This window comes from Vespa velutina, chromosome 1 (genome assembly GCF_912470025.1).
Source record: "Vespa velutina chromosome 1, iVesVel2.1, whole genome shotgun sequence".
NCBI classification, from domain to species: Eukaryota; Metazoa; Arthropoda; class Insecta; order Hymenoptera; family Vespidae; genus Vespa; species Vespa velutina.
This window is the reverse complement of record NC_062188.1, coordinates 10,947,931-10,963,387: the sequence shown is the minus strand read 5'-3', so window position 1 is coordinate 10,963,387 and position 15,457 is coordinate 10,947,931. Positions and strand designations below refer to the sequence as shown.

General features: G+C 32.6%; 2 protein-coding genes across 5 annotated transcripts; both read right to left on the bottom strand.

The window, feature by feature from the left end:
* Positions 1–2,546: 2,546 nt before the first annotated feature.
* Positions 2,547–12,147, bottom strand: LOC124955837 (forkhead box protein J1-B-like). Of its 3 annotated transcripts, XM_047510871.1 has the most exons (5): positions 11,396–12,147; positions 6,882–6,917; positions 6,312–6,597; positions 5,921–6,099; positions 2,547–5,850 (listed from the first exon to the last, which is right to left on the bottom strand). In XM_047510871.1, exons 3-5 carry the CDS (start codon positions 6,556–6,558, stop codon positions 5,386–5,388), a joined length of 891 nt encoding a protein of 296 aa, XP_047366827.1. In that variant the 5' UTR covers positions 6,559–6,597; positions 6,882–6,917; positions 11,396–12,147; the 3' UTR covers positions 2,547–5,385. The 3 variants fall into 3 exon arrangements, with proteins under 3 accessions (XP_047366827.1, XP_047366816.1, XP_047366822.1); XM_047510860.1 differs by lacking the exon at positions 6,882–6,917; XM_047510866.1 differs by lacking the exons at positions 6,882–6,917; positions 11,396–12,147 and adding an exon at positions 9,797–10,560.
* Positions 12,148–12,301: 154 nt separating this feature from the next.
* On the bottom strand, positions 12,302–15,395 carry LOC124955827 (dual specificity mitogen-activated protein kinase kinase 4). 2 transcript variants are annotated; one of them, XM_047510844.1, is made up of 9 exons: positions 15,055–15,395; positions 14,803–14,874; positions 14,611–14,725; positions 14,440–14,529; positions 14,177–14,354; positions 13,951–14,070; positions 13,575–13,874; positions 13,282–13,508; positions 12,302–13,204 (listed from the first exon to the last, which is right to left on the bottom strand). In XM_047510844.1, the coding sequence occupies exons 1-9, from the start codon at positions 15,095–15,097 to the stop codon at positions 13,039–13,041; spliced, it is 1,311 nt and encodes a 436-aa protein (XP_047366800.1). In that variant the 5' UTR covers positions 15,098–15,395; the 3' UTR covers positions 12,302–13,038. The 2 variants fall into 2 exon arrangements, with proteins under 2 accessions (XP_047366800.1, XP_047366808.1); XM_047510852.1 differs by lacking the exon at positions 15,055–15,395 and adding an exon at positions 14,955–14,997.
* Between the last annotated feature and the right edge of the window lie 62 nt (positions 15,396–15,457).

The following is a 15,457-nucleotide window of genomic DNA, read 5'->3' as shown; positions in this document are numbered from 1 at the left end:
CTTGCTATCTTTAACCAGGGAGAAATCTCCTCCATTTAACCTTAGAAGCCAGAATTCTCGGTAAGTGATATGTCAACCCAGTATCGCGGATTTTAGAGTAGAATCATTGTCAGCCTGTAGGTCTCCAGATAGTACTTGCGATATAACCAAATCTATATCTAAATTATGTAACATAAGTTTTACCAGGCGGATGGCTGGATATATTTCAGTATTTTTTAGAATTTTTATTTTTTTATTGTAAATACTTGGATATAATATATATCAATTTATATATAACTAATCATATTTAAGTAGATAATAAGATTAGATAATATAATAAAACAATTTCTTCTTCAAAAAATGAACCGCAATATTCCAATTTCTTTATTATTGTTTCAGATTTAGTGTAATATCTTCCAAACACATAGGTTTAAATGTTTTACAGCAAAGCATAAAACATTTCAATTGTATGATATGTAGAACTGTTCTTTTCTACTTTTTGGTTAGATAAATAGATTTCGCTGTATACTATCGATTTTTCCCGTTCTCTTCCAAAATGCAATGAACCGTCTTTAATAATGAAAATGCAAATATAAAATAATTTTACTTGCATACACGGAGCAATATAGATACAGAAACGGAATATTAAATTATCTCCCTTTTTCAAATCTACCTTTGCACTCATCATCATAAGAACATTTTGAGTGACAATATGGTAAAATTAAAAAATGACTAAGAGCCATTCTCGAAAGGTTTTGGTAAATCTTCGACTTGCAGGAAAGACATCTTGAGAGAATTTCAATGTTTACTCGTCGAAATCCGGAACAATACTGATCTAGTAACTATCAAAGTCAGTCAACAGTCCAAAGTTATTGACATTACACGTAGCCAACAATCACGAGAATAAAATTTTTAAGTATTAAAATTTTAAAATATTAAAATTTTAAATAAAAATTATTTTAAGTTTTTCGCATGTTTCGAGCTATGAAATGTTTAAATAAATCTGCTACTGTTTAAATTTTATTTAGTTATATTCCAAGCACATCTCAAATTGTTTAAATAATACTAAAATAATCGAAAGTATGATTTGTTTAAACTTACCCATTTGGAAAGAGACTGCTTCGATCTTTACTCGTCAAAATTCAAAAGAAAACTGATTCGATAACAGTCAAGACCGAACGTTCAAATTTTAACTCTATTTAAATATTAATTTAATTCTATTTTACGTGTTTCGAGTTATAAAATGTTTAAATAAATATGCTATTGTTTAAATATTAGTTAGTTATACTCCGTACAATGTAATGAAGAGTATTTGTTTCGTTATAATTGAGAATTCTCTACATTCTTTTTCCCTTGGCGGAATGCTTGTTATGTCACAAGATTTATAAACTTCTTTCTTTTTTTTTTTCTTTTTTTTTTCTCTTCTTCGCGAGATGAATGTATAACTTCCATATAGAGAGAGTTCTGCAACGTAATGTACATTGAAACTGTGTATTCTTTTTGTTATTCTAAGTCAAAGTCTTAATTCACATACGTCCTAAAGTCGATTGTTTCAATGTTATAACGAAAAAACAAAATTACATAAAATAAGAATAATATTATTTATTAAAGATAATATTATATATTGATAATTAAACAATAATTAAAGAGAAATGTCTAAGCTATATTTATGCGATGTTTTTACTTAAAACGACAATCAATTTACCAATATTATCTTATATAGCAAATATGGAAAATAATTCGCTTCAACTTATGTGGCAACTACATACTCGACATAATTCATGTAAGTTTACATGATACACGTTTTGACCATATCGACAATTGTAATGTTTATATGGCTTTTATTATGTTTATATAGTTTTTTAAGTGTACATCTACCTTCCTCTCGCAATTTACTTATGTTTACTTGTCCTTTGTTTGCTTGAAAATTGAATACGACTACCCAGGATCAATATTGTGTCTACCGATCGTCTTCGATTGCATCAATAGAATAGTCTGAACGCTGCCATTAAGATATATGTATGTGTACGATATCTATTGACAAAACCGAGTCAAAAATTGCCGAATCCGTGATTATATGGTTAACGTCAGTGTCATATGAAAATGTACTTATAAAACATATACGCCACTGTATAAGATGGTAAAATAATCGAATAGGGAAAAAAACCGATTTGGTGTTATATGAACGAACTCTTAAAAAGCTGGATTTATAGAAATATTACACAAAGAGAAGTTGTAAATTCATCTTATATATAGTTTGTATAAAAAAGATATTTTAACAAATTTCTCTACTGCTATAATCCAATATGTTAATGATATTGCGATTTATATTAAATTATCATCAGTAGATACAGAAAAAGTAAACATCGAAAAAGCTATTACCACCATTCAATGTCAACATTTGATCGTATTCTATATGCACTAAAACTGTACCCAAAGAATATATCATCTGGGGACATTTACATAAACTCAAGATATTTTAAAAAAAGTAATGTTTCTTAAATGAGTATTTAAATGCTTCTTCTTTAATGAGAAATATGGTCAAATAAAGGAGTAATTATTAAATGTATATTTTCTAAAGTATATTTCGCAATATTACAGATTTAATATATTATCAATACAAATGATGGAGACAACCACACTCTGCACCCGGCGTCTATACAATATGTTTAATTATTCTCGATATCTAGCCGAAGTGAATAACTGCAGTTTCTTCGAAGGCACATGCAAATCCATGAAAATTTATCCGTATCGATCGTTAAGAAAAATCATCGCCAATAAATAAATGATTTTTCCCAATCTTTTTGTAATTCTTTTAATCGATTCTAAAACTACACAGTCGAGAATCGGTGAGAAAAGCTACTTTGTGAATACTAACAAAATGTACGAAGAACGAAACGGTTTAGCGTTATAATATTTATAGATTACTACACGCAAAATTATACAAGAATTAGTTTTATCAGTTTCAAAAGTGGCGCCAATTCACACAATAATACTTTATGTAAAGACTACGATCTCTACGGAATATCGTCTGTAGTTCTATTAATAAATTATTATATTCCACTAAAAATATAATATACATTATACACGTCTAGATTTAAAACCAGTGGAAATCATATTTTTAAAATGTCTTTTAAAATGGCGGCGAACAATTCATAGAAATGTATTTTATTTCTTTTTTTACTTCTTCAAAATCCACGAACATCCGATTCTCAAGATGCACTTTCACAGTTGTCTTTGGACAAGTCGTACATCTAACATACATATAATACAAATTATAACGTAATATTATAAATAATAGGCTGACACAGACGTCAATATTTTTGAGAATGTATCATTACATTGTTACGTTGTTGTTACGTTCGCTGACGATATTTTGAAAGAGTGAACTACAGTTCGTTATTTTATTCACAATTATTAAGATAATTGTTTAATCCTTACTTTGGACGGATTAAGACAAGGTACGAATCATAATGTTACGATAGACTCTTCGATATGGAACTTTATATTACTCTTAAAATTGTTTTACCATTGCAAATTACAATTGTGCACTCCACGCAAAAAGGATTAATGGTGAAACCTATTTTACAAGAGACATATCGTTTAATGCAAGTTCTATATCTGGTCCGCTAGTTGTAGAATCTCAAATTTATATTTTTTTTTATTTTATAAATGACATCCTCTTAAAGTATTTATATACTAACAAGAAAAAATTCATCGTTTCCTGAGAGTGTAACAAAATATTTTTCCTTTTTATATTCGAAGCTAATGTACCATATTTTAAAAGAAAAGAAAAGAAGAGAACCTACGGCCATGCTAAATGGCATATTAACGAATTAATAAAAAATCGATATAAATTTCATTCCAACATAATACTAGATCATTCCAATGTAATTAAATATAATTAAAGTCTTTTATAACAAAGATAAAATCATGCAAAAAATAAAAAAGTAGTACTACGTTTATCGAACGCGTTTAAAATCGATCCAAGAATTATCATCTAGAATTAAAATGTAAAACGTAAAAAGGAAGAGATAGCGTAAAATTGAAAGTATAATTATATATATATTTTTTCCACGTTCGCGTAATACAATCGATTTCTTCGTAATGTTTATTGCCATATTATGGCATCGCGTATTTAAAGGGAGGGTGCTACACTCTATCATTTTTACTAACACGAATAATAGTTTTATACGGAATCCATCGTTAGAAATGTATTTTGCACAAATGATACTACTTTCAACATCGATTTCGCGATTGAAAGATTATTATAATTATTCTTATTATTACTTTCTTTTTCTTTTCAGTATTATATTTAAGAAGATAAAGACGATATCTCTCGAGCTATTCGATCAATTCGAAACTCGAATTTTTCGTCTCGTCGTGTTATTGTTTTACAAAAAGGCAAACGTTGCTCAAACATGATTACAAAAGAGCATTCGCTAATTAGCCGAAGGCACGATGCGTGAATCGCTGCGTCACAAAAAGGTATAACCCCTTTATTTTCACACGTATTAGTCATAATTATTAATTACTATCGTTCGTTGTAAGAATAAATATAACTAATGATTATAGTGCAAATATATAACGAATAAACTTATCTATCCGAGCGTATAAAATACAAATCGCTCTCGTAATATGTTGATGATTTGAAACAAAGATCATATATACGGCGTGTCTCACTTAATTACATCAACTAAAATTTTGTTGCTTGTTTTATCTTAAAAGAGCAATATGCAAAATTCTTCAACGAAGAAATTAATATATTTTTTTATAGAAAAATTATTAAATGATCGAATTAAATGAGACACCTTCTATACTTGTGACTCGTACTTCACCAACTGTTGTTGAGTTAATTCAAAATCGAAATACTATTTTCGAGTTTTGAATAATAGATAAATATCTCATTATTTACAGCCGCCTTGTTCGTTTGTTGAATTAAATATGAAGGTAGAATGAAAGAAATCGAATTCTCCTGTTAATATCGTCAGAACACAACGAAAATATTTTATCATTTTCATATGTAATTAACGTAATTTAATTCTATAATTTTATGCTTCACATGTGAGAAAATATCAAATAATGCAGAAGTATTCATCATTGGTTCGTTCTCCCATCGCTTCGATACAAGTTCAACATTTATTTGATTTTTTTCACACGACATTGATATATTTATAATAGACGGTATTAAAGTTTTTTATGAGTCGATCGATTACTAATAATACATGAAATAAAATCGTTTACGAACAAGAATCGCAATTGCTGTTTACTCGAGTAAATAAAATTTAAAAAAGATCAAGTAGAAGAAATTTCAAAAATCTCCAAAAAATTAATAACTTATCACGGATGATTTTTAATCAACTTATTTCTGAATTCTTTGAAGAGAAACAAGCGATAGAAAAATATTTAAAGAGTATCCAAAAGAGAATCTAAGAGATCCAACTGATTCTCATCCCAACCTGCTGTGGCGATCAATAGACCCGTGAGATCATCTTCGGTGAGATTAACTTGCGTTGATTCAGGTACTTCCGAGAGTGTGTCCGGTATCGGAGGTGAAACGCTGCTCGGTGGTGTTTCATAAAGGGCGGAAAGACAAGTGGTAGGTGGTACACAACTGTTTTGCAACGAATGGTTGTTTATTGAGGTAGAAGACAACGTCATCGATGTCGACGTCGTCGTTGAATTTGTAGTGTTGTGTTGTCTCCTCGATCCTCGATTACGTTGAGTTGTCGAAGCACGTCGTCTCGTTCTTTTACCCTCTTCCATACGTTCCAAGTCCAGTTTCCAAAAGCCACCTTTTCCCGGCTCATCTTTCGAACGTGGCAACTTGACGAAACATTTGTTTAACGATAAATTATGCCGAATCGAGTTCTAAGAATGAAAAAAAGAAAATCAAGATTATCAATGAATTCTACGATCTCATAGAAGCTAATATTATTACCTGCCAAGCTGGATCAGCATATTTGTAGTACAAAAAATTTTCGCGAATCCATGCATAGATGTTCGACAAGGACACCTTATTATTATTCGCACGCATTGCGAGGCATATAATCGTAGCGTAGGAGAATGGCGGTTTTGCGTCTGGATCTGTCCGATATTTATCGGCGTTTTCCGCAAGATCTGATGAGAATAAAGACGGAGTGATAATCTTTATTTAATAAAGCAGTGACAGAATTCCATCACTAGACAATAGGTATAATATATTTAATTAAGTAAATTTTCGCAAATGTATTTCACTGAGATAAAAAAAAATGATGAAAATGACGGAAAAATTAAGATTCGTCATATTATGTGTTTCATCCTTTCGTGTACATCAATACAATGTTAATTACCTAATTCGGCCTTAAGCAAAGGTGACATCTTCTTCGGTGGTTTTCGTACCAACGGTGGAGGCGATGGCGAACATGGTGGCGTTGGTAAACCGGACGCACTCGTGATATCTAACGATTGCAGCCACGAAAGACTCGTCAGCTCTGCCTCTACTCCGTACTCATCAACCTCCATGTTATTCGATGGTGAGGATGAACCGTCATCCATCGGTATCTCAACCTCGGCCAACTCTATCCTCATTCTCACCATCTCTCATCACCCAAGCGTGAACTGCGCGATAAGCGCCTTCTGAATACATATACGTTACATATACATATACAAATATGCATATATATTTACTAAAAGAACGAAGGTTCTGACATTAAGAATTTATTGCTTAACGTCTCTCTTCGTTGATTTTCATTCCTTAGAAAATTTATATTTGAAAAATTCCGCAACGGTTTTATCAAAACAAATGTAAATATTTTTCATATGCATACATAGTTAATTTCAAATTACGTCTTATACATGATTCGATCATGTGTACGTCATCGAAATACGAGGACTTTCCAATTTTACATAGTTCGACTTACCTCTTCTTTAAAACTCGCACTGATCGTCGAGATACACTATAAAAAATAAACACGCAGAAGGTATGAACGTTGATGATCTTTTATAAAGATACTACAAAAAATCAAAGAGAAAAACCTTGCACTAAAACTATTAAACGACAAATTGTATATCGGTGATATCGAGAATATTTCCGTAGCTTCACAAAAGATATGTTTCGAATTAATCGAATCGATCATACGATTTTTGAAAAGTTTATTTTTGAACAAAAAATTGATTTAATAAAGTGATCTCGATGAAACGAATTTGAATAGGTCAACGATAGTGAAAAAGATCGATGAATGTATTCACGAGATACTAGAGACAAAAGAAAGAAGAAACAGAGACAATTCGTTGCGTTGGTCCGCATGATCCCTCGAGTTCGACTGGTAGCTCTGGTAGTCGAGGGAGCTCAAGCAAGCAACCCCCTCTGCACCCTTAGCCCCCACTGCCAGTAGCAGCGCCGTTGGTAGAGCTGACAGGGCATAAGGCGAGCAGGTCGGTTCTGCGCGCGTGCGGCGACAGGTGCTGGGCTCCCTTTCGCAGGTGGACCATATATGCACTGTTGGGAGTATAGACTCGACCCTCTTTTTCCCTCTCATGGACTCACCACCCCAAACACACGGACTCGTCCAAGGGAGCTTACCCTTGTACTACCGTCACGGCACACAAGCTCCAATTTTCTTCTATCTCCCATTCGTATGCAGAAAAACCTGAACGATATAGTCTCGAAAGTCTGATCTCTGATTGAAATTTCTATTATTGATATCAAAAATGTTGAATTTTGTTAAGTAGTAATTTTGGCCTTTTTTACATCAATAATTCTGCAAATATGATTGGACAGTTGCTATTGCCTACGAATTTAGAAAATTCAACAGGAATTAAAATAAATGTAAAGAAACGTGAGATAGATCCATTATTGCTATTGAAATTTCATCGCATCGAGTCATTAACAATACACATAAATCTATACAGAATGTTCTTAAAAATAAAGAAAAATCAGTACTTATACATTATTTGCATTTGGTGCTTTAATCTTTATAGAAAAGATATTATAGTTATACATCTTAAAATGAAAAAATACTAATAGTGTGATTTTGCTATCAGTACCTAGTTATTATCTTTTACGTGCAAGATAGCACGTGCTTATTGATTTGTAAAAGTACAATTCCTTTTTTTTTACTATCTTATTCCTCCTACTTCCAGTTCAAGGGCATATGAGTTTCAAAAATCTAACTATATCTGAACAAAACTATAATTATATAGGTTTTCAGTTTCTCATATTCGACGAATTTTTATAGTAATTCTGTTCGATTAACAAACACTGAAGTTCGCAATCGAGTCATTAAGATAGTTATTTCATAAGTACAATTTCTTAAAATAAGACAAATTTATTACTTGTTTTAATACTAAAGAATACCTTTTATATAGAAATAAGTTAGAAAAATAAGAAAGGAACACAATGCACTATTCTAATTTATTGGGATTATTTATTTCAGAAATTAATTGATCGGATGAAGCCATAAGCAATGAATAATATTATAAAAATAATAGTTATTTCAATAGAACTATGGAAATGATAACGGTGGATGAACAAGTTAAGTCGAAAAGAAGTTCGGGGGTGTGGCGTTCACTTGGCCAGCTTGGTACAGGTACGCTCCATTGATCGAATTGAGGAGGCAGCGACCGGGTGGCTAGCCCGCAGAGAAAAAGAGAGAAGGAGAAAATAACTAAGTGAATGTGTGTGTATGAGAAAGAAAGAGAAAATGGGAAAAGGACAGAAACGGGGTGGAGAAAAAAAGCCGCGGCCATTCGAGTGGGACGAGAATGGCGCGGAGATTCTTTCGTGACTCTCTCTCACATCATTGGTCGTCTTCCTCTCCTTCCCTTTCCTCTTCAACAACGTTCGTGAGATTGACACTGGCGCATAGAGAGAGGATGATGTGCGCGCGCGCACTTCACCCTGCTTCTACTGGGCGTTATCCTGACGGAAAGAGGGATGGCCGATCATCCCCTGACACGCACCATTTTTTCACTTACAATCAAAGGAATATACTATGTTTTTTACTCTTTTTCTATTAAAAATGACAGACTTTGTATGACAAAAGAATGAAATTTTAAAAGCAGAAGGTAGAATTAAGATTTTAATGGATGCAAATGATATGCAATAATCAAAAGAAGTTTGAGGTATTGTATTTCTCGGATATTATTAAGTTTATAGGCATAAGAAAATGTAGTTTATTTTTTCTCTTAATTCATTCTAGAATGATGAATAGGCAGAAAAATGTTATCAAATTGTCTATTAACATATTCTAAGTCCGTTCATATTCATCTACAATAAAATTATTGAACTAAGCTTGCTTCAGAATCATGAAAAAAATAGCTAATATTATGAGACGAAAAAACTACGACCGTAACTTCTATTGTGCAGTTTTTCAATTGCACATTATCTAACCAGTACTCACGTTTTTTGGGATTTATTGAAAAAGAAGATAAAAATAGCGTAATGATGTGAACGTCATCGGGAAGTTCAGATAACAATGAATCCATAATCACGGATTTACACGAAAATATACAGGATTAAATTTTCGCTTAATTTAAAACCTTTTTCTCAATCAATAAGATATTTAAATATCATAAGATATTAAAATATCAAGGCCAAAACTAATCAATTTCAATATATCAAATTTCATTGGAACTTATGATTTTCTCTCTCCAACGAAAGAAATGAATGAAAAATTTCATAGTAATCAGTATACTACAGTAAGTATTGTGGCTTATCATTACACTATCAAGGTAGTAATTAATTAAAAGATAGATAGATAGAGAGAGAGAAAGAGAGAGAGAGAGGGAAAGAAAGAAAAGAAAAGAAAAGAAGAAGACTATTGGGTGAAGATACCTCTGTAAAAATCTGTCCGCAACGTCCAAGTATTGTAAAAGTATCTTCGCGTTACGATCAATAATCTCCTGGGAACATTCGTTTCCCTGCCGCTTTTCCCAGGTGTGGGCAACTCTGTATGGTAGCAGAGGGCCAGCAGCAGCAGTAGCCATCGTCAGTATCAGCACCGAACACCTGTCATACTTCATTTCTACTTATACCACTAACATCACCACTACTGTCAATTCTTTTTCTTCCTCCTCTTATTCTTTCTCTACCACCTCCTGCCGAGCAGCGTCAGGTTGTGACTCACTAACACCTTCCGTTCTGGCTGTTATACACCACCAACGAACAACACATCATAGTCCCTCATCGCTACCACACATTACGCATATTTACGTACCCCTTACAATGTAGCGTGTTATGTAGCGTGTATATATATATATATATATATATATATATATATGTATATATAATATGTGTAGATGTGTACGACAGTTCTATTCACAATCGTAAAGCTTTTCTTGCAAGAAGGGACCACCCCGAAGAGAGCGGTTCGGTGCACTCATTAATTCATTCGTTCGTGACGCTAATGCGAACACGTTCCAGAGAGAAAGAGAGAAAGAAAAAAGAGAGGACGAATTGCATCATTCATTTTGATGCGATTGTGTAAGATTAAATTCTTTTCTTTTTTTATTAAAAAGAATCATAATCTTTGCATCTTTTTTATCTTATAATGAGCAATGCTTTAAATGGAATTCGTTTTAGTAGATCATATAAGTTATTTTATTAGAAATATTATTACGAATTTTCTCGAATTATTAATAAGTAATGATTGGACTTTTTCAATGGATGAACTGTCTTTTTTGATTTTTATTTTAAAAAATTCAATCCTTCCTTGAGGTTTCTTTAAGTAACAAAGAAACGAAGCGAATCGAAATCTCCTTGAAGCAGAGAGAGAGTCGATCGACTTAAAAGTTGTTCTCTCAGAAAATAGTTATAGGTCATTGCAACAATGATGTGGACGTATTTCAATGGACGATTTAAAAGAAAAGATAATACTGAACAGTTACGGTTATAGACACTAAACGAGGATAGTTTCCGGGAGGGCGGAGGTGCTCACATAAAATATTCACAAGAATTGATTCTTTCACGACGACCACTAGCGGCCAGCAGCAATGACAATAGCAGTAATAGCAGTAACATCAGCAACTAATAACAGTCAGCATAATGATTGTCCCAATAACTGAATAAATACATAAAATTGCTTTACCAATTTTCTTCCAGATAATTTTCTACTAGCCACAAATCTATCTGATATTACTGTTTATTTCTGTGTTTTATTTAAAAACTATCAATAATGGCTATTTCCTGATATCCAAAGCTACGTTAAAAGTTCATTAAAGAACTCCTATGAAGTATCGAATAATAATAAAAAAGTTAAAAAAATTTCAACACTCACTGTTTAGTGAAATGACGAAGTATAATAAACAAAATATATATACCCTACAAAATTTTATTTATTATAATTTGTGAATTGTACAAATTAAACAACGAGATGGCTTATAGTAACAATAAGATTTTTAAAAATATGTAATAAAAAATTGTCAGCTTACTCACCGAGATTCTAATATCTAGCTGATTATGTTGATGGTTAATTTCTTCTTTAACTTCGTAAAAAATCGTACACGAACAGATAAATTTTTTTTTCAAAATTAAATCATTGAGAATCAAAACTGTGAATTACAATAAAGAAACGTCAATTTTGTTGCGTATCCAATGTCCCGAGTCAAAAACGAAATTGCACTCTTTACAGCTCACCTTTGATACTCGATCGATCATCGTTCATCGATTATTCAAAAATATAGATATAGAAAAAGAAAATAAACGTTCAAATTGTACAAGAAATAAAAAAATCAAATAGTATCGGTTGAATTCGAACTAAAAACCGTTTTGATCAGTGACACCTGCACTATCGACCATCACTGCCACCGTTCTACCGCCATCTTCTTACCTGTAAAAACGGTACCACCGTAGCAGGTGTACTACATCTGCGCGCAAAGAAGTCCTATCGATTTTCATTTGTGCTTTTCTTTGCCATAGTTTATACAACAGCGGATTACAACGAAACAAACATCTTTAACACGTGAACATATGTCACCAATAAAAAAAAAGTTGTATGTAAATTTGACAATATAGTAACATCAAAGTATATTAGTTGTTATTAAGATCTATCATTTATTTTAAATTTGAGTTAATTTAATGTAAAACAGAAATAAAAATAAAATGAAATCAAACAAAGCTCACAAGATTACCATTATCAAATTTGCGAGTTATTCAACCAAAGTTTGGTTCAATTTAGTTTGCAAGGGTATAGATAAGAATCAAGATTCACAGCTGAACCCGCAGCCTTTCTTTGCGAATAATGGATTATTTTTATCGGGAAGATATACATAAAGGTGCAAATTACCAACATACGGGTTACATCCGCAGATAGATTATATAGTAACGAAAAAAATGTCATTCTACTGCGAGTGTCAATGATTTATTTCTTTTGCATTACATCACTCCTACCACCGCATTTAAAGTTTATACTTAAACCTGTCCTAAGAAAACCACCATCAATAAGGTAGAGTAGGCACCTTCTTCAGTACCTCTTTGATGAATTTAACTTTTATATTATTCTCCGTTGAGCTCGTTACGCTCCTTACAAAAATCGTGGAAATGAAACGTTAGGCGAGATACAATTATATGTATATACACACGGTTATATCTATCAATATATTTATATGTATATACACATACGATCCGCAATGGGACCGAGCGAGAACCACGGCATTGCCAGGAGGAATGAGAATTTCTTTCGGAACACAGGCAAGGCATTCTATGACCTTTCGCTAAGGGCGGAAGTTCCGGAGAGAAGAATAGAAACATGTTCACGTAGTGGTACACTTTCGTGACACGATGTTAAAAAATTTTTAATTTAAGTCCTCCATTCGATAAGTTACTTACTGATAGAATGGCAAGTAAATTGTCAAAACACCATTATTCACTATGCATAAGAATACTCTTTGCGACACGGTATAGCTCTAAGCAAGGTAGTGGCGCCAATAAATATCGTCATCGATGAATTTTACTAACTACACTAAATTCGAGTGCAGTGACCCGCTCTATACAAGAAACCAGAGTGGGAATCCAAATGACAATAAAAAAGAAAGAAAACCCAATGCTCCAAGGGATGCAGACATTTTCGCCTCTTCGCTTTAAGGCTGATTGGTGGTAAATGGTGTTACTCCGTTGTTAGCCATATTGTCCAAAACGCCGCTGATGTACGCCGCGACATCGATCGTGGCTTCTTCCGCCTTCCTAATGAATGTATGTTCCAACAACTTATTATATTTTGGTCGTTGAGTTTCTTCCTTGATCAGACTGAGAAGCGAATACACGGTAAATATGCATAATAATATCTCTTTATCATATCAGAAAACTTTATATGAAACACATACCATGTATTCACAAAGTTTACAAAATCCATTGTAAAGTGATTTCCGTTTTCGTTGGGAGACAAACGGGGTGGATCACCCTGTACTACCTGATAGAGTTGCTCGAAAACAGAGTTCCATTTTGGATAAGGAAAATAACCAGTGGCTACTTCCATTAAAGTAATACCCAATGACCATACATCGCTTCTTACATCGTAACCCCTTGCTCGCTGAGGGTCTATCCTTTCCGGCTGAAAAATTATGTCCGTAAAAATAAAAATAGTTAAAAAATAACAATTCATAAAATATACGCTTACCGCCATATACGGTCTACAACCAGCATCCCTAGTTCGTGCAATAGAGTCTACTAGTTGTCCTGATATACCAAAATCGCAAAGTTTTATATTACCACGGCGATCAAGTAAAATATTGCTAGGTTTTACATCTCTATGAATTATTTTCAATTTTTCTTTGAGGTAATTTAGCGCTTTTACAGTGGCTACTGTAATTTTTCCTAAAATACACTCAGGTATCCTCTCATTTAATCTCTCATAGATGAATTTATAAAATTTGTCTAAAGAGGTGTCCATTAACTCCATACAAATCCAACAATCTCCCTAAATTAATCATAATATGATACTATAGTTAATAATATTAAAATGAACATATATACTAACTGTTATCAAAACAAACCTCTTTAAATAAAGCTCCATAAAACTGCACAATGCAAGGGCATTCGTTGGATTTCATTACAACCTCCAAATCCATCAATAATTGCTTCTGTTCTCTTTCATCCACTGTTGAACGTATTCTCTAATGAAAATTATGAAATATGCAAATAAGATGTCGAAATACTGTAGAAATATCAATATAATATGTAAATATAAATTACATCTTGTAATCAACTATGCTCACATACCTTCACAGCCATAACAGTATTGCTTATCCTATGTATCATTTTATTTACAGTTCCAAATCCTCCTCTACCTATTTCTCCTAAATCTTGAAGGTCCTCGCTTGTGAAATCATACACCACATCTGGATTTAATTGCAATTTTCCAGTACTTTGCATAGACTGACACATTCGCAACTTATCTCTATAATATTTTATACACATATGTTGTTACTAAGTTCCCAAAGTTAACAGTTTTAAACAAACTCCATAAAACTGTATTCTATTACCTTGCTTTATCAGGAAGAAAATCTTGTTGCAATACCATTGTACGTGGTCTAACTGGCAACTTAGGTAGAGGCAAAGGTAGACGCGATGATCTGTAATTGTATATATTCAAATATTAATAGCTTTAAACTTTATAAGTAAAATAATCATTTATAGAATTTCTTACTACTTACACTGGCAGTCGTGCAGAGGCTCCAGTAGAATTTGTTAGAGAAGAATTAGTTGAATTGGCAAATGACAAATTGCTTCCTTGCGTTTGAAAACTTAACTTCAGTTGTCTTCTTTTCTCTGATAGTTTAAAATATCAATGTAGGTATACAAAATGTATTAAAAAATAAAAGATATAAACTATATAAAATACATACCTGACATTTCATTTTGAATATCATTATTTGATCTAAAATCCAATCGTTGAAAATTAAATGATCTGCTACAACCTAAAATGTATCATACAATTAGACTTTAATTACGCAAACAAAACTATAACAAAATTATAACAATGTGAAAGTAAATATACATATAGAACGATCAATTCGTATCACTAACAACACTTAGGTTAGGATTAATGCGTCCTCATGGATACTCACACCAAATGCTTATAATTAGAATAAAAATACCTGAATTTGTTTGATTTGAGGAATTCCCTTGATTTTCTGCCATTTTGAAAATTTTAAATATCTAGCCGTCTTATGTAGAACCACTTGTCAAAGGCGCTCCTCTTAGGAGACCTTTCCGCAAGATCTCAACAGTCTGGCATATGTTATCTGCGGTAGACGCACCATTTGTGCAGTTTCTCTATTCGAACAGATCACACGACAATTCTGTATCTTCAATTTGCTATATATTCGTTAAATTCGCTTCACTTAACTATCTTCTCTGCTACCGCGAAACTCGCTAAATCTCACTGTGAATCTGCCGCGATCATTTGTCCACTTGTGGGTATACATTTGACGGCGTTCGCGCAGTACCGAAAGAAAAAAGCACGATTTTCATGAAAAGAATATTAATCAAGTAAATAAG